Source organism: Limanda limanda, chromosome 11, assembly GCF_963576545.1.
Source record: "Limanda limanda chromosome 11, fLimLim1.1, whole genome shotgun sequence".
Taxonomy (NCBI): Eukaryota; Metazoa; Chordata; class Actinopteri; order Pleuronectiformes; family Pleuronectidae; genus Limanda; species Limanda limanda.
In genome coordinates, this window is record NC_083646.1 from 20,510,788 (window position 1) to 20,531,348 (window position 20,561).

The 20,561-nt window shown below is 41.7% G+C and overlaps 2 protein-coding genes across 3 annotated transcripts; one reads left to right on the forward strand and one right to left on the reverse strand.

The window, feature by feature from the left end:
* Window positions 1-332: 332 nt before the first annotated feature.
* LOC133014588 (G-protein coupled receptor family C group 6 member A-like) lies at window positions 333-5,867 on the forward strand. Its single transcript, XM_061081853.1, has 6 exons — window positions 333-538; window positions 1,220-1,514; window positions 2,079-2,882; window positions 3,154-3,366; window positions 3,615-3,738; window positions 4,765-5,867. The coding sequence occupies exons 1-6, from the start codon at window positions 333-335 to the stop codon at window positions 5,865-5,867; spliced, it is 2,745 nt and encodes a 914-aa protein (XP_060937836.1).
* Window positions 5,868-11,395: 5,528 nt separating this feature from the next.
* Window positions 11,396-20,076, reverse strand: LOC133013969 (importin subunit alpha-6). 2 transcript variants are annotated; one of them, XM_061081058.1, is made up of 14 exons: window positions 19,994-20,076; window positions 18,371-18,504; window positions 17,697-17,798; window positions 17,471-17,570; window positions 16,953-17,047; window positions 16,402-16,533; window positions 16,210-16,298; window positions 16,022-16,121; window positions 15,725-15,888; window positions 15,109-15,187; window positions 14,845-14,970; window positions 14,629-14,756; window positions 14,221-14,399; window positions 11,396-13,410 (listed from the first exon to the last, which is right to left on the reverse strand). In XM_061081058.1, the coding sequence occupies exons 2-14, from the start codon at window positions 18,497-18,499 to the stop codon at window positions 13,223-13,225; spliced, it is 1,611 nt and encodes a 536-aa protein (XP_060937041.1). In that variant the 5' UTR covers window positions 18,500-18,504; window positions 19,994-20,076; the 3' UTR covers window positions 11,396-13,222. The 2 variants fall into 2 exon arrangements, with proteins under 2 accessions (XP_060937041.1, XP_060937040.1); XM_061081057.1 differs by having other exon boundaries at window positions 16,953-17,080.
* Window positions 20,077-20,561: the final 485 nt, after the last annotated feature.

The following is a 20,561-nucleotide window of genomic DNA, read 5'->3' on the forward strand; positions in this document are numbered from 1 at the left end:
TACTTAAAGTACTTAAAGTACTTAAACTTTTAACTGTTCGTTAACTGTTAGTTTTTTGCACACAACACACAACATTTGAAAATGTGCTGTGGGCTGCGAAATGCGTAGGCACAAGAGCAGATATGAGTAAAGCTGCAGAGCAATGACTCCCTCACTGTCAGTCATGAAGTGGGCAGGGCTGCAGGGGAGAATGTGAGAAGAGAAAAGTGTGAATGAGGAAGCAAGAGAGAGTTTTCTTTTAGCCTTGGGAAGACGCTTAAAAAGAAGAGTATCACTCTGCCAGAGGTGAAAAACCAGCGACAGCTCAGACAGCAAACACAGAGGATAGTGATATGGCCTGGGCTGTTACTATAATCTACTTCCATGTCACAGTTTTCCTTATTATTATGGATACAGGACATGCCACTGAAAGTTATACCAGGAGGATGGAAGCTACAGCTGCAGGTGATATCGTCATCGCAGGACTCTTTCCCATTCATGAGGACATGGAAGAAAAAAAAAACTCTTTCACACTACAACCACCACAGCCATGTATAAGGTGAGATCATCCAGATTAATGAAATCAATTATCCAAACATTTGTTTCTCAAAGATGTTATCAGAGACTTGAAGTAGTAACAGCATATTTCCAAATGTGCCTTAACAAATATATGTAACAATCATGAACTCAAAGTGATCCTCCAAATGTATTCAAAGTGTAAAAGTACTAAAGTTGTCAATGTGTATATTTAAATATTGATAATAATATTGATAGCACTTAAATGTGAATTATTATCAGAAACAGCAACACAGTTCCAACAGTACTGTACCAAACTTTGGGGTCAGGGTTAAATTAATATTTTTGTTAATTAACTATTTGCATAGTACTTGCGAGCTGTTGCTCTCATATAAATGTGGTAGAATAAAAAGTAATATTTCCCTCTGAAAAGTCGTGAAAAAATAGATAGAAGAACATGTATTATGAGATGGTAATACTCAACTGAAGTACGGCAACAAATTCATATTAGGAAACGTACAACGATTTTCTGACTGGGCGTTGGATAATTCAACCTGTGTCTCATATGCAGAGATTTCAAGTAAAAGAAATAGATTTTTAGTTTTAGAATAATTTTATTTGTCACACAGTTATTTGTTCTCTGTCTTCTTGTTCCTCACAGTCTCGATTCTATCACATACATCCTGTATTTACTATTGGAATAACAAATGTATTGTTCTCACAGGCTTTACGAAAGAAGCCTGATTTTGGCTCTGGCTATGATCAATGCTATCGAGGTCATGAATAAGTCGCCTCTGCTCAAGGCTGTGAACCTCACTCTGGGTTACCTAATCGTGGACTCTTGCGCTGATCCCAGCACAGCTCTGAGAGTCACAGGAGACTTCATGCAGCGGGACAACTGCTACACAGAGAGCAACACCTCTACCTGTGGACAGCCAGTCATGGCTGTTATAGGTGCCGCTTTCTCTGAAATATCCATTGCCATCGCCAGGCAACTGACACTCCAGATGATTCCTCAAGTAAGCTGCTGACTCTCTGTGGCAACACTGACACACATAGCGGTGACTGTTATAGAAAGCAGCAGAACAGGTTTTCAGTGGTAGCTGATGAACATCAGCAGCCTAACCTTTTATGATCAAAGTGAGGAGCCACAGATAAAGCTGCATCCTCTGTTGACGGAGATCTTGAAACTCCTCTATAAACCAGACCATATAATTTCAATTCAGTCTCCACATGGACCTCCTCTTTCGTGGTCCCCATGTGTCCTCCGTAAGATGCAGCCCCTGAATTGAGACACATATGCATCTTAACCTGTTTGCTGGGAAAGTTGCAGGTGAAGCAGTTTTGTGCGTTACCAAACAAAACTATGACCAAACTAAAAAGTTTGAAACTTACACATAGGAACAATCGCAAAGACTTTATGAGAGGTTGTAGGTTGCAACTCAAGATCTGAGTAGATACATATTACATTACATTACTTATCATTTATCTGACGCTTTTATCCAAAGTGACTTCCAATAAGTGTATGCATTCAACCCTGAGGTCACATCTTTAAAAATTATATCATCTGTTTTTTTCTCCAGATCAGCTATTCATCAACTGCTGTCATTCTGAGTGATAAGAGCCGCTTCCCTTCGTTTTTGAGGACTGTTCCTAATGATAAACATCAGACAGCTGCCATGGTCAGACTTCTCCACACCTACGGCTGGAACTGGGTGGGAATAGTTACCGCAGATGGAGATTATGGCCGATCAGCTCTGGATAGCTTTGTGTCCCAGGCCTCTGCAAAGGGGATCTGTGTGGCTTTCAAATCGATTCTACCTCAGTCTGTGACCAGTCATGATGTCTACTCTGAAATTCGAGCCACTGCCACAACCATCCTCAACAATCCCAAGGTGCAGGTCATTGTGTCATTTGCCAAGTCGACTCACATGAGGTATCTTTTCCAGGAGCTGAAGCATAAGGCACTGAGAGCAGGACAAAGCATAGAGTCAATGAGAAGAGTTTGGGTGGCCAGTGACAGCTGGTCCTCCAGCAACCCTGTGAGAGTAAACGCGACTCTGAGGGACATAGGACACGTTGTGGGCTTCACCTTCAAGAGTGGAGACAAGTCATCAATTGAGGACTACCTGAGCAGGCTGGAGGCAGCTGGCCATGAATTTATAAGGAATAACCCCTTCATGAAGGAGCTCTATTTGCGGCTAAATGCCAGTAAAGGTTTTGAAGACACTAAGCTTATTTCAGAAGCTGTGAAAAATCTCAGGAAACACACTCATGCCGCCACTATCCTTAGTGTTGAGATGGCTGTCAGCGCCATTACTCAGACTGTGGCTTCTGTTTGCAGGAGCAGAGACTGCAAAACACCAGGCACGATGCAACCCTGGGAGGTAATTACACACATATGTGTGTGTGTGTTTGTGTGTGTGTGTGTGTGTGTAAAAACAAGGCTGTGGAGGTACCCAGAGGTCTCTGGCTCTGGTGGTCTTCACCAACTTGGCAAGAGGCCTGAGTTGAGCTGAAGTGCAACAAGTGAGCAGCAGACCCCACAGCCAAAGGGAAAAGAGATGGACTCTGCACAGGGATATTTATCATTGTCATAGTGCGTTTAAGACTTTTCCAAGGTACTGGGATGATAATGAAATGTCTTCTATCCTGTAGCTGCTGAAACCTCTGTTATTCCAAGAGTTTGAACTTAGAGGAAAAACCTATAAGTTTGACAGCAGCGGTGACATCAGCCTGGGCTACGACCTGAAAATGTGGTGCTCAGATGGAGGAAATAATCATTTCACTGAAGTTGTGGCTGAATACCACCCATCCACCAACGACTTCACTTACACCAATGTAAGCACCAAGCACCTCCAGGACTTTCAGGTAGGCCCTAATCCTGCTGCTCTTAGGAACGTTACACACGCACAGACACACGTGCAATACAGCAAAATGTGTTTACTGAAAACATGCAGACCAATAAAGCTGAAAACACCATTTCAAATTCCACTTTTTGTATATACAAAAAGTAGAATTCAGGAAAAATCAAATAGATTTGTTACAAGAAATGTAATACAAAATAAGAAAAGAACAATGACATGAAGTGTTGAATGTAATCTCTCTGATTTCTGCAGTACATCATCTCCAAGTGCTCCAACAGCTGCGTCCCTGGAGAGTTCAAAAAAACAGCTGAAGGTCAACACACCTGTTGTTATGAGTGCATCAACTGTACTGAGAACTACTACTCGAATAAAACAGGTACGTCACCCCTGCACACATTGGATTCACTGGACACATTCACTGCATGTGCACAGTAAATAAAAGCTGTCATCTACGGGTGTGTGTGCTTACAAATACAGAAACCCAGGTGTTATCACATCCAAGGAGCAAAGAGGGAGGACATCAATAATAATAATAATTAACTTTATTTATACATCACTTTTTAAAAGAAAGATTTTAAAAAGTACTTTAATAGCAAAGCAAGAAAAGTTAATGAAAACTTGACCACATAAAAGCGATAATATGACAATTAAAATAAATGAACATGTAAAATAAAAGGTGTCGCGAAAACGATTAAAAAAACAGTTAAAACCCAACATCACATGAAAGCAGTCTATAAAATTGGGTATTGAGATGTGTAGTTTATCAGTAATTTATCAGTTTATCAATAATCTAGTGTTGCCTTAGAATGTAACTGCATCTACCTTCTTCTGCCTTTTTCTTCAGAGTAAAAGCACAGCTTTTGTTTAGTTTAAGCAATGCTTAATTACCAAGCTTTGGTAATCAAGCATTGCTTCAACTAAAACTCTCATTAACAATTAAATGAATAACCATAACCAAAATGACCATATAGATAGTTAGCTAAGTTGAAGGATATAGAGTTCTTGACAGTGTAGAGGTTGGCAAAATGTACTTTTGCAACATTAATGAAAAAACATTTGTGAAAGAAAAACATTTATTATGAAGATAATAAAGTATATAAACACAAATTACTAACAGTGTACTTAATATGTAAAGATAATATATATATATATGCTTCGCAGTAACAGTCAGGTACAAGCTCTGTTACATATGGCCGGTGGCCCGCTATGTCTTAATTCAAGGGCACTTAACAATAACAGGATATTTCGCAGCTTGACCAGTTAACATTGAATATCAGATATTCAAATGTTAAACGAAATTCTTAAAATTTCAACAAAGATGCTTATGCTAGGATCTTAGAGTCAGAAAGGATCTTTTTTTGTTTTAATCCGCACCTGTGCTTGTAATCCTCCATCCCTGCAGATATGGATCAGTGTCTGAGCTGTAACATAAGCAGAGAGTGGTCGGCAGAGGGCAGCTCCAGCTGCACCCCCAAAGTCGTGCTCTTCTTCTCCTGGCAGGACAGATTTGCTGTGGCGCTCCTCACCTTTTCTGCCCTGGGCATCCTCCTGGCTGTGATGGTGTCAGCTCTGTTTTTACATCAGCGCGACACTCCTGTAGTGAAGGCTGCCGGAGGGCCACTGAGCCAGGTCATCCTATTCTCTCTGGTCATCAGTTACATCAGCGCCGTGCTGTTTGTCGGTCGGCCCAACAGTTTCCAGTGTAAGGCTCGACAGGTGCTCTTCGGTATCAGCTTCACTCTGTGCGTCTCCTGCATCCTGGTCAAGACCCTGCAGATCCTGCTGGCCTTCCAGTTCAACCCTGCACTGCAGGTGGTTCTGCGGAGGCTCTTCAAGCCTTACGTCATGGCCAGCTTCTGTGTGGCCTTGCAGGTGATTGCTTGTATCTGCTGGCTAGTCCTCAAGAGCCCATCTCTCCAAATCGTCATGCAACCAACCACTTTGCTGGAGAAGTGTCACGAGGGCTCATATTTGGCCTTCGGGGTGATGTTGGGCTACATAGCTTTCCTAGCGTTGGTGTGTTTCATCTGTGCCTTCAAAGGCCGCAAACTTCCACAGTTCTACAATGAGGCAAAGTTCATCACCTTCAGTATGCTGCTCTACCTGATCTCCTGGATGCTCTTTGTTCCTGTCTACGTTTCCACCTCAGGAGTTTACCTTTCGGCTGTGGAGATGGTGGTCATTCTCATTTCCAACTACGGCATCCTCAGCTGTCATTTCTTACCAAAGTGCTACATTATCATTTTCAAGAAGGAACAAAACACCACGACTGCTTTCAGGAACAATGTGTATCAATATTCAAGCAAAACCTCTGAATCTATCTCTGTATCTGGGAGTTCAGTGTCAGAGAAACAGTCTATTGGTCAGGATTTCATCTGTGCTCTGCCACCCTCTCTACCTGCAACTGGTTACCTTGAATATGGAGTAGTGACAACGGGAACGAGCAGCACAAGTTTACACAGAGGTCCAGCAACACAACACTCCTTCAGAAGAAGCAGCATATAACTGTCATTATTTAAAGTGGGTTGTGAGGAGGGACGCAGCTATTTGACTTTTACATTTTTATGTCCCGATAGTGAAACTGATACCTGGCCTTTGGGTAGGGGCCAATAAACATTAAAGATGTTTAATAAATCCCCTGTATACGTAATTGTGTGAGAGACACTGGAGCAGTCTTCATGTGTAATGCAACATCAGGCGTGGCTTGAACATTGCTTTCATGAGACATTTGACATTTTGTCATGAGACCAACAAATTATACCTTTCTGTAAAGCTTAAGATGTTTTCCAACCACATCAGAATAAATCATGGAGATATCATACTCAGAGGAGACATGGGACACATAGTGTTAAAAAATAAAATTCTGCCTGAATTTGATCATGTGGGAGGGGTCACTTTGTAATGGGACACTTATATCAGGCTTTTGTCACCATGCTTTATGCTTGTCAAGCTCAATATGACCTATTTTAAACATGTAAACACAATTTTCATAAAGAACCCTAGCCTAAGTAAAGAAATTATAACATGTATTTAAAGCATTCTATTAAAGGTGTATCACATTTTTATAAAATCAATCAAAATTCAATCAACAGCAAGTAACAATAAGAAATTATTTTTCAGTAATTTGTCATTCCATTTGGGCGACTCAGGGAACAGACAGTCCTGGCAGGTGAGAGACTCATCATCATCGATCACCCCATTGTCTTCTCCACATGTTGCAGAACACAGGACGGACTCTTTTTGGATCAACACTGTTTTAAAGAGCTTTCTGATAATGGTCTAGTTTGCTAACCAGACAATCACTGCAGAGGTTACGTAACACCCCTGTAGTTTATCTTTTTTTTTAACCCTTAATGCACATTTCTCCTTTTAGAAAATTAAGTGACTGTCTCAGATTACCCAAAGCATGCTGTCCCACATTAAAAAAACATGTTTGATAAAGTGGGTCAACTACAAAATGTTTGAATGCATCACAAACATAATTTTATAACAATAAGGAACATAGGTAAATAATAATCATAATTCTTAAGTGTCAGTATTTTTTCCAGTTAAAGGCTCATCATGTTAATTTGGGGCTCTAAACAGGTCATTTGTAACTCACCATCTCGGTATCTTATTTATTAATGCTTCTGCTACAAGGTAATGCTAAACTGGTGACTTGGTCAATGCAGTGGTGCAATAAAACAGACAGTGTTTCACAACGAAGGACGGAGAATGTGAATAAAACAGACCGGCCCAGAGGACATAACTTGTTTTTCTGCTTTTTAATTTTTGTGCTGCTTCAGGTCGGACTGGCCAAAGCTCAACAGTTCCCTTAAATTAAATTAGGCCACACCCATTTGCAGATAGTCATAAGCTCCCATCAGACATCCACTGAACTACTGAGATCTTCCGGCCATTCTCTGGATGGGCTGTATGTGTGAACCACAAGTGAGTGGGGGTGTTGATGATGTTTCCAACACACAACGCAATCAAATGTATATGTTACGTCCTGCCTCGGTCTGCTGCCCCCCCCCCCTCACCTGAACACTCCAGAGATTGTGTCTGTGTGTATACCGCGGAGAATCTTCTGCTGCGACGTTTATGTGGGCAAACTCTGTTGAGAAAATACAGACCCAATTCTTTGGACATGTCTGAAAACGAATATTGGTCCCCTAAATCTGGCTGTCTTTTTTGTTTTGTTTTTTAAAAAATCAAGATCTATGCATTACTCCCTGGGAAATCAAAGTCAAACAATTTAGTGAAAGACATAAATATAAAATATATATAAATAAAAAATATATAATATATGGTAGAAGTGTGTGCGTGTGTGTATATATACACATATATATGTTTTTCAATCAAATTTTTGAACCATCAATAAGATGATAAGCTTTAAATGGCCACTGAAATGGTCCTTCGCTGAAATCCTGAGAGGATTTAACCACAATGACCAGCATTAACCGTGTCCGTGGGATGGGTGATAAACTCTCACTCAGGTGTTTTCTGTGATGAGGTTGTGCGCATTTTTCAGTAATGAGGAAGAACTAACAACTGTCCAGTCACATAGTCAAGACAAACCCATCAACGTGTCCTGGGGCAAGATACTGAAATCAAATTGCCCCCGATGGCTGTGCTGTCAGTGAGTGAATGGATGATTGATAGATAAGCGCTAGAAGCACCATCTGATTGTGTGGATGATGGGCATATGCGACTCATTGTGTGTTCACAAATGTTTTGAGTGGATACCAAGACTACAAAAGCACATTATAATGCAGCCATTAACATTGCATGAGTGCCTAACATTTTTGCATAATTTTTAAGTGTTGGCTCTGGCAAAAATATTTCAGATTTTGGGGTTGTGATTTGTTGGATATGTGTTGAACGTTGGTGGGGCATTAACCTTTTGTAAGGAAAACGCCTGAATAAAATGTAGTACTTATTTGACTGAGAACTATTTACACTATTAATCACTTAACCAAGTATAAGCAATTCAAGATAAGCCAACCTGAGGGCAAGAAGCCGTTATAGGCAGCCAGAGGTGAGGGCGACAGCTCAGCAGGACGCTCTGCAGCCAAACAGGTTCCTCCACATTGTATGAATATGAGTAAGCTGCTTGACTGAGAGTGGCTGAAAAGCTTAAATTCTTAAGACAACACTTTAAATGTCTCAGATATCGAGTGGTAGGATTTTCACACAAAGAACAGAGTGCACAAGCTGCACTTTGAAAGCTGCTCAAATTCTGCATTTGGACACATACACACTGTCTTGTTGGATACTTCAGCACACAGTAAATGTGAGTTTGTTAGCAAAATGCAAAATCACGAGTTCATACAATTTAACTTGAAGAAAATGAAATCAACTAAAACAAGAACAGCTGGAGGAAAAAAGGTGAAATTAAATACTTAAATACATGTTGCAGGCTCCAGAGAAACTGGATTGAATGCTGTGTGATCCAGTCATTTGAGCGTGTTTGATGAGAACCCAAATTATAAGGGGGGGCTGTGGATGAGCGCTAGAAGAGTCTTCCTCCAACCAGAAGGTCGTGGTTTGAATCCCAGCCCCGTGCCAAGTGTCCTTGGGCAAGAAGCTGAGCCCAAAATGGGTCCTCATAGATGTCGGATGCATTTATTGGAAATCGCTTTGGATAAAAGCTAAATGACATGTTATGTTTTTAAAGGACAGAAGTGAAAAGGATTTCTTTGTATTAACGTGATACCGTCACACACAGTGAAAGTCCTCATGCCAGTTTGTAGAGGCTGTGTATGGACAGGTGTTCTGGATGATTATAGTCCCCTAACAGAGGCAAAAAGCACAGCTCTGTTATTTACACAAACCAGATTATTATCATGGCTGTGTCTGAGTTTTATTTCAAACTGCTGTAAAAGCTCTTCGTCCTCTTATTATCTTTTTCATCTGTTTATATGTTTGTGAAAATTAATTAATCCGTCACCATAATTATGTGATGCTGGCAGAGACAAAACAAAGACACCATTTACTTAACTGCTACAGAAAATCAAAAGGACATTGAAAGTATTGCACAGAATGACGTGATCGGTCCTGATGGGAAGGTGGAAGGCTTCAGGTGCTGCTCGTCATCAGGTTTCACAGTAAAAAAAATCCCCTGCTCCGAACTCATCCCTGTGGTTGTGCAACATCCAAGACAATAAGAAAAAAATAACAGGGGGAAAATGTGACAACATAACATATCAGATTTCACAGCGAACTTCTTCTCAACATCCTTGTTCTTGAAATGATGGTAAATGGCCTGTGTTCACTGTATATAGTTTCTGGTCTTGATGGTTATTGTGTAACCCTAAATGAGAATGGTCCTTTGATATCCTGGAAAACCAAAAAGCCGCCAACTGCTTCCCTCTCAACTTGCGAGGCAGAGGATATAGCTTTAGCTGCAACAGCACAAGGGTGTATGTACCCAGTACAACTGATAGAAGTCATTGATGGATGTAAATACACACCACCTAAGGTTTACGAGGATAAATAGCACAATAGCTCTGGCGAGATGCGAGCATGTTGACATAAAATATCATTTTGAAAGGTCAACTGTGAAGAAGTTTAAGATTTTCTTTGAATATTGTCCAACAGATCAGACGGTGGCAGACGTGATGACAAAACCTGCAAGTTGTTAAAGTTTGAAAACTTTTTGTTTGGAATTCAGGCAAGTATGTAAAATATGCATGAGCCTAATGTTGTTGTTTGTCTATAAGAGAACAATGTGAGAGCAAGTGGGGGACTTCACTTACGTATGTAAAAAATGCTCTCAATTGTAAATACTTAGCTTCAGTTTATGTGGAAGCAGCTGTGATGACAGCAAATAAGAGATGCTTTAAATGGCTCGCGATCTGTGTGTGCAAGATCAATAAAGTTTCCTGGTCTGGCACTGGATGTGCACTTCAGCATGCGGAGTGTGGAAGACCGGAATCAAACTGTTGACCTTCTGCTCTACCCCTGTGTTTTTGAGAAACGGTAAGTAGGGTTGCGATACCTGGACAGGTGAAAGACACAGGATCTCTCCTGGAGAGCATTGTTTAGTGACTGCAGGGAAAGTACCAGCCAAGGAGATCAACAGAAACTGGAAACTCTGGCGCAGCTGTGAGGAATGTAACCTGTTCTGAGGAAAAAGCACCACATTGTAATAAGATATGATTGAGCTGACATTCCACAGACTTGTCATCCATTCTAGCCCACACTTAAGAAAATAGTGACGTTTAAGAATGAACAGCCTGACAGGTATTTCATTGTTTCATTTGACACATGACGTGATGAGCTCAAACCTCCTAAAATACTTCAACAACTTCCGTGGTTAAAGGTTACTTATTAGTCAATCAGGCTCATGATTATATTTAGACATTGAAAATCCACTCTCCCATAAGTTTAGTTCAGGTGTTTAGTTTCCCTTTTAAAATCCTAAATCAAATATATTTCTAATAACTTGGGCACTGACTGACCAGTATTGCTGATGTGTTTTCTGGCCTGGGGAAGACAAATGTGTTGTCGACAAGAGAAATAAGTGTTTTGCTCACCATTAGGCCTCTGATTAATTTGAGTGTAGCTACATTAGTGCTATTGAGTTTGCTGCGTGGTGGATTTGGGAGTGGACCGGTTGTAGAGTGCCTATATCTGCAGCCTGGCGACGTTACAGGTGCTGGTGTCATTTGTTTTGTAGTCGAGTGTTTCTCTCCCATCTGCTACATTGCTACTCTTAAGGAGCTATACCGAGTCCATTACGCTCTCAACTTGCAACCCTAGCTTGCTCCCCCTCTGCCCAGAGCGTGGTAATAACAGATGCCCATCAACAAGAACCGGCAGTTAATGATTTATCTAAACTTTGGGTTATAAACAATGTATATTAACTAACCTACTCACTAGTAAAAACTGGAAAAAAGCTATCTATAGTTGTCAAATTAATGTAGGAGTAAAAAACATGTCCCTCTGAATGGTGGGAGAGTAAATGTACTCAACAGCAGTCAGCTCTATTAACCAGTTAAAACAAGCATGAGAATTAAAATACAAATTAGAACTTTGATGCCAGTGTGTAAGGTTTGCAGCCAACAGATCAGTTTATTAATTCTTGTTACACAATGTAAGCGTGTGTCACCCCACAGGCATCACGAGAGATACCAGGATCACTGTCACACCTCCGTCATCCAGTCGGTGTTAGGAAGCACAGACTGTGGCTGCATACAGCAGGTCACTCCTACACGAGCTGCTGGACTTCTAACACATTTCTACTGAGAGCCACAACGACACAGCAAATTCAGGGGGAAAACAAAGACACTACGAAAAACTAAAAAAAAAATTATACAATTATACAAACCAGAAATATTAGAAAACTATACACAATTCAATGTGCTTGATGTAATTTCTGCATTACAAACATTTTCCATTTCACATAAATATAGATTCCTTTCATGTTTGGTTCTCCACCAATTATTGTTTTTGTACTTAAATGCATGTGATAAAAAAAAAATGGTCAAATCATAGTTCAGGGGTGGAGCCAAAAGTAGGAACAAAAACACTGCGCTTCCATCTTTAGACTAACCACGAAACGAGAACACGGAAAAATAAAGATTTAAGTATAACAGCCTAGAAGGAAAAAAAACAACCTCAAAACTAAAAAACTGTCTGGGTCATTGAAAAGGAAAAGTAGTGATTCAGGATGAGTGGTGTGTGAACACAGTGACTGAATTCACTAATAATGCATTACAAGACAGAAAACATAACCACTCATCACACCTTCCTGTTGCCACTTAAATACTTTTACACTTTCTTACATGTATATATAATATACAAAACCTCCCTAATCAGTTGACGAATCCCATCACAAGAAGGAAATGATTGCAGCCAGAAAGAAAACAAGATAAACCATGATGCTTATTCAGAGAGACAAACAGAAAACAGATCTCATTTAAGTCACAGGGCTGTTGCACAGACTGCATCGTATAACTGACAGGACCTGGCCTGCTCTCATACTGCTTTCTGAAATAAAGACCACTCAAAGAAAGCAGCAAAAACAAAAGCAGTCGCAGCCAGCACTGTCACAGTCTCACTCAACACTGTCACAGTCTCACTCGGAACAGTAGGGCAGTGACGTGATCCAGGAAGCCGCTGCCTTCAGAAGAGACTCAGGGGCTCCCTCACTGCTCTCAGAAGACAAATAAATAAAAAAACCTCGAGTCTCCAGTTGTTTTCACGGGAGAGGACAAAGAATCCAGAGAGCACATGCAGCCGCTTCAGACTTACAGAAGTATGGAAAGACCAGGATGTACAGTAATACTGTATTTACGGCCAATGCCTGCCCACAGCCTGCTGACAGGTCAGCCACTACACACTGAATCTTTCAAGATTGGAAATAAGCCATAATAGCCTCCCCACTTCTTTCATTTTCTTTCTCTCCGAAGACTAAAGAGGTAGTTTCACATTCAAAAAAGGGATATGGATGCTGATTTGGAGACAGTAGATTCTAATTGAAACATAAATATTAACTTCATTTAGAATGATAAAGAAAATATATCAGGAAGTCAAAGGAATATCATATTGTAGCGCTAAAACAGAGAATTCTTCTTAAAGTGAATTGGCTTTCCATGGCATCGGCCTTTCATCAAGGGAGAGGAAACCAGCAGAGCTGACCCTTCCATTCAGGCTCCCACAGTCTCAAACGGAATCAAGGACCCAAATGAGCTGTCACTTTCTATCTCCTTATCCACAGATCTCTGCGTCTCTACAGAGTATGCATTGTTGTGAAGCCACAGAATAGGCCATGTGGGGAGGAGCTGGTGGAGCTGGCCCAGCAGAGATGAGATCCCAGGAGAGTCTGCCGGCCAGCAGGCCGAGGCTCAGAGACCAGGATGAAGGAGGTCGGGTTAAAGCTGGAAACCCTCCATGGGCCCTTCCTGTTGCTGGAAGACAAACTGGCCTTGACTCTGGTCCACCTGTGGAACCAGGCTGGCATCCTCCTCCTCCACGCCAAAGTAGTGCTCAATCAGGTCAAAGGCCTTCTGGTAGATCTCCTGATTCTCATGGCTCTGCAGGAACTCGATCTTGTCTAGGCCTGCAGAGGGGCATCAACACATACACAGATTTAAGAGTTTAAGTTTTAAAAGGTGTTTTCTTCAGGAAACATTCCGCGTCTGTGTTTACAAAAAGCAGGATTAAAAGGCAGATTAAACTAAACATGCACGTCTGCTATATGAAAGAATACTTCTAATGGTAAATGCAGGTGTGGATGTGAAGTGGATAGTTTGAATGACACAGAAGACACGATAGAGCTGTGTGTAGATCCCACAGCTGTTTGTCACTTTAGAGGGCACTCTTCTAGCCATTTAAAGTAAGCTTACTTAAATACTATTTCAGCTGCTTCCTTCATGAAAGGTATGTAGTCAAGCTGATCAGTAAAAGCCTGATGAGACCTTTTCAGAAAAAAAGACACTTAAGCCTACAGAGATGAGTGGAGTGTCGGAACCAGACGGGGACACTGAGGCGGCCACAGGAGAGGAGACTTATGTTCCAAATCAACAGAGCAAACTACAGTACTATGCAGCAAAGAGCCAGTCAGGTTGCATTTCTCTGTCTGAACCAGTTCAATCCCGAGAGAAATCTAACCGAACCCAATGGTAGGTTTTTCAGTTTTTTCAGAACCCAACTCAAGGCTGATAGTTGATATAAGCTGCCCAGAGTTTGTGTTACCCTGTCTGTGACACGTATGGTAATTGCTTGTTTTACCCTGATTGTGTGTGCAGTGTTATTTAATTTAAAAAAAAATAAAATAATAAAGTGGTGGTTAGCTCAGTCAATGTGACAAAACCTGACCATTTGTTACAATTCTGGGATGTAACATGTGTGATGTGCTGGAGAGTTGTACCATAAGCCTCCTCAATGAGAGCACAATAAGGGTTGATGCCTGTTCCGTTCTGTTTGGCCTCCTGTTCTCCCAGTCTGAGGATGTTCTCAAGGCCGTTGAGAGACACCTGCACGATCTTGGAATCCATCACAGTCAGCAGGTCACACATGGGTTTAATGGCATTCAGAGACACCAGATACCTGTTCACACAGGGACAAATGTTATAAGTTCAAGTACTCTGTTTCTGCTGAAATTATCCATTTTATTTTATTATCATCTTTATAAAACTTCTGTAAAAATGTGTCTTTTTGATTTGAAATCATGGCCAACTGACAGAAAAGCTAAAGCAGATAATCAAATCTTGAATTGTTTCTGTACTGGTCTTGTTCAGAGTCCTATAGAAGCCGTGAATTAGTCCGGTAAACACACCGTATCTGTGCAGGAGTGCCCCCGGAGGTGGCGTTAGTAATGGCCCACGCTGCCTCCTTCCTTGTGCGGAACTCGGCCTTCTGAAGAATTTCAATGAGTACCGGGAAGATGTTGGCATCAATCACATTCTGCAATGAAGATTTATATTGTCAGCTGCACTTAAGGGCCACCTTTCTTCAGGCATGAAACACTAAACCCAAGTAAGGCGGCACTTACCTGAATCTGAGCCCTGTTTCCTGCTGTGATGTTAGACACAGTCCAGCACGCCTCCTTCTTGATGGACTCCTTGGGACTGCTGAGGAGGTGCAGTAAACACGGCAGTGCTGAACAGTTCAAGATTACCTGAGAAAACAAACATGGAAACAGACAGCAGATTGTAATTTTTCTATCATTAATATCTATATCATCATACTGTGTTTGATCACTGGTAAACTAGCCAGAAAAGAAATTAAGTGGGGGAATCAGGAGCTGAGCTTGTACCTGAGTCTGGATGTCATCTCCTGTTACAATATTGCCCACCGCACGTAAAGCAGGAGAAACCACCTTATAGTCGCTGTGCCTGTAAAACAGTGTGGAGATTGTGAATGACCTTTTAAAATGTGACATTTTCTATACTTAAACATGGAAAAACTGAGTATTATTTTAAAGATGATCAGGTTATACTTGTAGTCTGCATTAATTTGTTCAGAAAAGTGCAGACATCAGTTCAGTTTATCAGCTTTTAAACAACAGAGGACATCCACGGAAACCAAAAACTCAAGACCATTTCACTGAGGTGGCTATTTCCCATGCATGTGGCCACTGTGGCTTTGTGGGTTGTGCAATTTTGTTCTCGTCAGATTTGTTGTATAGATTCGGGGGGTGATGCTACTCAACTAATGAAATCTGTGAATTCCGGTGAGAATTCTAACTTTTGGTGAGTGATATAGAGATGAGAGACAGCGATAATTGAGACTGGACAGACTCTTGCATGTTCATTCTTCTGACACGTCTGTTCCAAGGTGACGACGGTTAAATGAAGCAATGTGAAACAACAACACAACATTCCAGCCAAAACATAAAACCGGGGCAGGATGTATAACTGTCATTTTCTTACATGAGCAGCTCCACCAGTCTGCGGCACACCCCGGAGTCTATGACCGTCTGGATCTTCTCATTGGGGCCGTCAGAAAGGTAGGACAGAGCCCAGCAAGCGTCAGCCAGCACATCTGGATCACTGCTGAACAGAAGCCTGGACAACACACTGAGAGAAGGAGATACCTGACACACAAGAGACAAGGACAACAGAGACATATGGACAGTTTAATAAAACCGCTGGATGATCACGAATTAATGCTGAAAGCAGAAATACTGAGGTACAGTATTCCAATTTAGTCCTGACAAGAGGACTCACCTTGGCAAAGTCCGGTGGAGGGTTCTTCCCCCGGCAAAGGTTGGACAGAGCCCACACTGCATTGCGGGTTGTTGTGAGACGGTTGGATTTGGCAAGTAGCCTGGACACAACAAAACAGGATCCAATTGTAATATAATGTTGAAATGTAATGATTGACACATTCAATGAGAGAGAGGAAGGACACTCACTGCTGTAGAGACGGCAGGATCCCACAGTTCAGCACATAGTCTCTGCACTCAGCATTATCTCCTGCTATGTTCCCCAGTGCCCATACGGCCTGAAACAAAAACACACAGTCAACATAGTCCAACAGACGATATTCGCTTTTGAAACAATATTGTTCGATGTCTATAATAACATATTATCTTGTGGCCTCTCACCTGTTCCTGGACATCCTCATACTCAGAGTTGAGCAGCTCAATGAAAATAGGAACAGCTCCGGTTTCAATCACCACCTTGGTGTGAAGGAAGGTACCTGAGGCAATGTTGGTCAGTGCCCAGGCTGCCTCAAACTGTTAGAAACAAACAACACACATGGCACTTTAGTCAGTCTAAAATAACCACACAGGCAATCATTTACACCATGATTAAATACATGAGGCTCAAATAATAAAAAAACATAATATAACCTATTAAGTAATAGTCTTTACAATGCTCAAGTATAATTTCAAAGAAATGAATAACAGAAAATTCATTATTATTTGTATGGTACCAAATCACAACATTACATATTACACATTCAAGGCACTTCATATAGTAGCTTGTACCAGTCTATATTTCACTGGTATAAATTATCCATATCTCAAGAGACAAAACTCTAATTCTGGACACTGCTCACATTGCACTGCGTTCGGAAACGCATCAATTCCAAAACCATAGCTCTCATGTGTAACCTCAATGGTTTCAACATCAGAGGCTGTGTAGCTCTCACCTGCAGTGTGCAGTTTTCACTCCTCTTCAGGAATTCCACAAAGCGATTCACAACACCGGGAGTGGAAATGACCTCATCTATGGGTGGGTTAGGCTCTGTGCAGGAGAACAGATCAGAACTCATCCCTTCTTCAATGTGACCGATCAAGAGAATGAAAGTGGTTTAAATCAACACGTATGCATGAAGAGATTAGAAGCCAGTTCACATGCACTTCTGAATGAGTGTACATTCAAGTCGTAACGTGACACCAACGCAATTAAGTTCTTCCACTTGCGACACAGTTGATCACCCAAAATATATCCATTCAGCAAAAAATATCAGGATTTGAATTTGTATGTTTTTACTCAAATTGTAATACGTGTGTGTGTTTGTTCCTTACAGTTGAAACTATTTTGTTTAATCTCTTTTGTTTTCATCAGTGAAAGAGTGGAACAACAAGTAGACACTAATAACGCTGGGAGAGATTATGACTTAAACTACAGGTCAAATTATTTACTGTGTAGAAATACGGCACAAACCTTTTGAGAGTAATTTTCTGAATTTCTGAGTAGCAATGAGCTGCTGGTCTGGGTCTTCAGAAAAGATCATCTGAATCATGTCTGGAGTTATTATCCCATCCTGCAAAAAAGATACATATTCAAAATCATCCTCGTGTTCAAATCACTAGTAGCCAAGCACCGTTATAGATGCAAATGAAACCCACACAAGTTGAGAGAAAGAACTCAACAGCAAACTAATACTTACACCGGCGACAGGTACTGTGGAGCTGACGTCTGGATCCTGAATTGGACATTCCAGCATCGATTCTTCACTTGTAGGTACAGATACATTTCTCCTCTTGAACAGCTGTGGGAAGAGTCAAAGTCACATGATTAGCTTGCTGGTAGGGGGATAGCAGCCTAGTCATGGATCCCAGTTATGAAACAAGGAGTGCAGGTGTTCGATTTAAGCCATTTTAGGGGACTCTATCAGAACAACCTGTTTGAATATGTCAATTTCGAGAACAAAGATTTCTAAACTGGGTGTATTAAGCTGGAGTGAAACTTTTAAAAAACTGCTCTTGATGTAAATATAAAGTGTTTAAAAATGAAGGGCCCATTCTAGGGTAAAGAAAACAACAATTCATACAATTGAGAGCAGTGGTTCCCAGACTTTTTACAGTCCGTACCCCTTCAGACATTCAATCTCCAGCTACGTACCCCCCCCCCCCCGTTTTTTACCACAGTTATGGTAAAATCGGTTAATCCCGACATCCCTATTTGACACTGCTGCATACACAGGATCCAAACGTGCACTTGTAGACGCTCACAGAGATGGTGCAGCCGGGACTATAACTTTGCATTTGTCATTGTGAGGTTAAAAGAAGAAGCCTTAACCTAGAAAGGTTTTTAATGAAGTGCTTCACAGTATGTGTTTACCTGCTCCTCTCTTTTTTGCTTGCGCAGCTGGATACCTTCCTCCTCTCTTCTCCGACGCATCTCCTGAGGATTCAAGGCTTTGTTCTTGTAGCTCTTCATCCTGAAGCCGTCTTTCCCTTCAGCCGCCATGGTGCCTGAGGAGTAAGGGTGGACAAGCAGTTAGCATCTCGGTGCATTCACTCAGGAAATGATGAGGATGTAAGACAATCAGACAGCATTTTGGGAGGTATTGAAAATTACATTGTAGGTCAATCATTTGGTACAAATACAGAAAAACGTCCAGAGGCAGGTTGTTCCAGATACTAGATACTTTCAGTCTGCAGTTTTTTCGGGGGGCCACAATCTCTACAAAATGCATTGAAAATAGATCCAATACAAACAGCAATACATATATACATTGATATATATATATATATGAGTTACAGTGTGGTTTCTATAATATCTGGTGGCTGGGGTGTGTTGATGAGACTGTGTCGAGACCTGGAGAAGAAAAACACAAAATGCACATCACAAGGTGCACGTTTTTTTTGTTACAGTCGTCCAAACTAGACAATTATTGTGCTTTAATGACAACTGAAGGCTACGACATGTTCACTTTCATGTTTGGAAGGGGAGGGTGAGGTGAACTCAGCTGCAACATGTATACTGAACCTCACACAGTGTGGGATGGTACACTGATAAAGATCAATACAAGAGCCATTTCTCTCTGACGTGTGGTAAGGGACATAGGGCCAGTGAGATTTGGAATAAGGCAAACCAATAGTGTGAAATAGTAAGATTTCTATAATACACAGACCTCTATACAGTTAAACGCAGTTTTTTTTCCCTCTAGGTTCTGATACACGTTTGTGACGCATTTACCATAAAATATTAAGAAAATAAACTGTCTAGTATACCAACACATATACCAGATAAAGTCAAATCACGAGCTGAGATGGTCCAACCAGACTGAAGGTGATCGATAACTATGATGGATCTGATTGGTGGCGTAGTTTGTATTTCTCATCTATGGGGTGGTCCTCTCCCTCATCATGCTGATCATGCCCAGGTACCACATGCCAGTTTCCACACAATGATGACTTTAAGATTCAGGACAGACTCCCAGTCATCGCACATAGGCAACTGGACCTCAGCACTGTGTGGTTTAACACCATAAGCTGTGCAGGTGTTGGCCAATACATGTCCGCTCAGGTTCAAGTGGTCTTAGTCCATTTTAGTGGCCGGAAGACAGATCCGGATCGAACACAGTGAGGGACAGTGACATGTCAGGGGCTGCTCCGGTGTAGGCCGAGTGAAGCGGCGTTAACCAGCCCGGAGGAGGAGGTCATGTCCAGTTCCAGCTCACCGGACATGCTCACGATCGATACGGACTCGAGCTGTCCCCAGACCGGTGGTGATCGCCGTCCGGAAGCACTTCACTCTACTGACAGCGCTGCGGGCAACTTCGCTACATGTGTTTGGACTGTTCCCGGCCAGTTACTGAACTAGCTCCACGGCTAGCTCCTCAGCTGGTGCCCGCGTTGTATCCACATCTCTGCGGGGACGAGTTCCCCTGACAGCCACGCCAGCCTCCACAGCACACCACCACAACACCGAGTCTCACCCACCGCAGAGAGAATGTACCTGTGAACACGTTCAGCTGCTCGATCCCTTCAACCTCCTCTGCTCTCCCTCCGCGTCCAGGAGCAAAATGGCGTCCCGCTAAAAACTCTCCCAGCAAACCCCTCGCGTCAACAACAGCCGACGTCACTTCCGCCAGCTGCGTGAGGTCAGCCTGGGTGATTTCGTTGAGTGTTTCTCACACAAATGTCGTTTAAAATCCACCCACCCTTTTCTGTATATTAAAACGACATGACATCTGTGACTTATTGATCTTTCCCCGAGTATTTATGCACCTTAATTCCAGATTGAGAACTTGTGTGTTCCTTTTTTTGTCTTTATTTTTCTTTTGTGTGTTTTGTATCGAGTTTTCTCTATTTTCCTGTTGTTGCCAACCGCTCAGTATTTTTGGGATATTTCGTTATAAGTCATCATGGTTGTGATATGCCTTGTTGTCTGTAATATGTTTGAATTGGGAAGCTACAGCTACACACATATATTCTATTTGAAAAACGAAATGATCGGGGACACAATACGACACTTGGTTATCCGTCTCTGTTGGCAGCTCACAGAATTTATTTTGAAAGGTTTG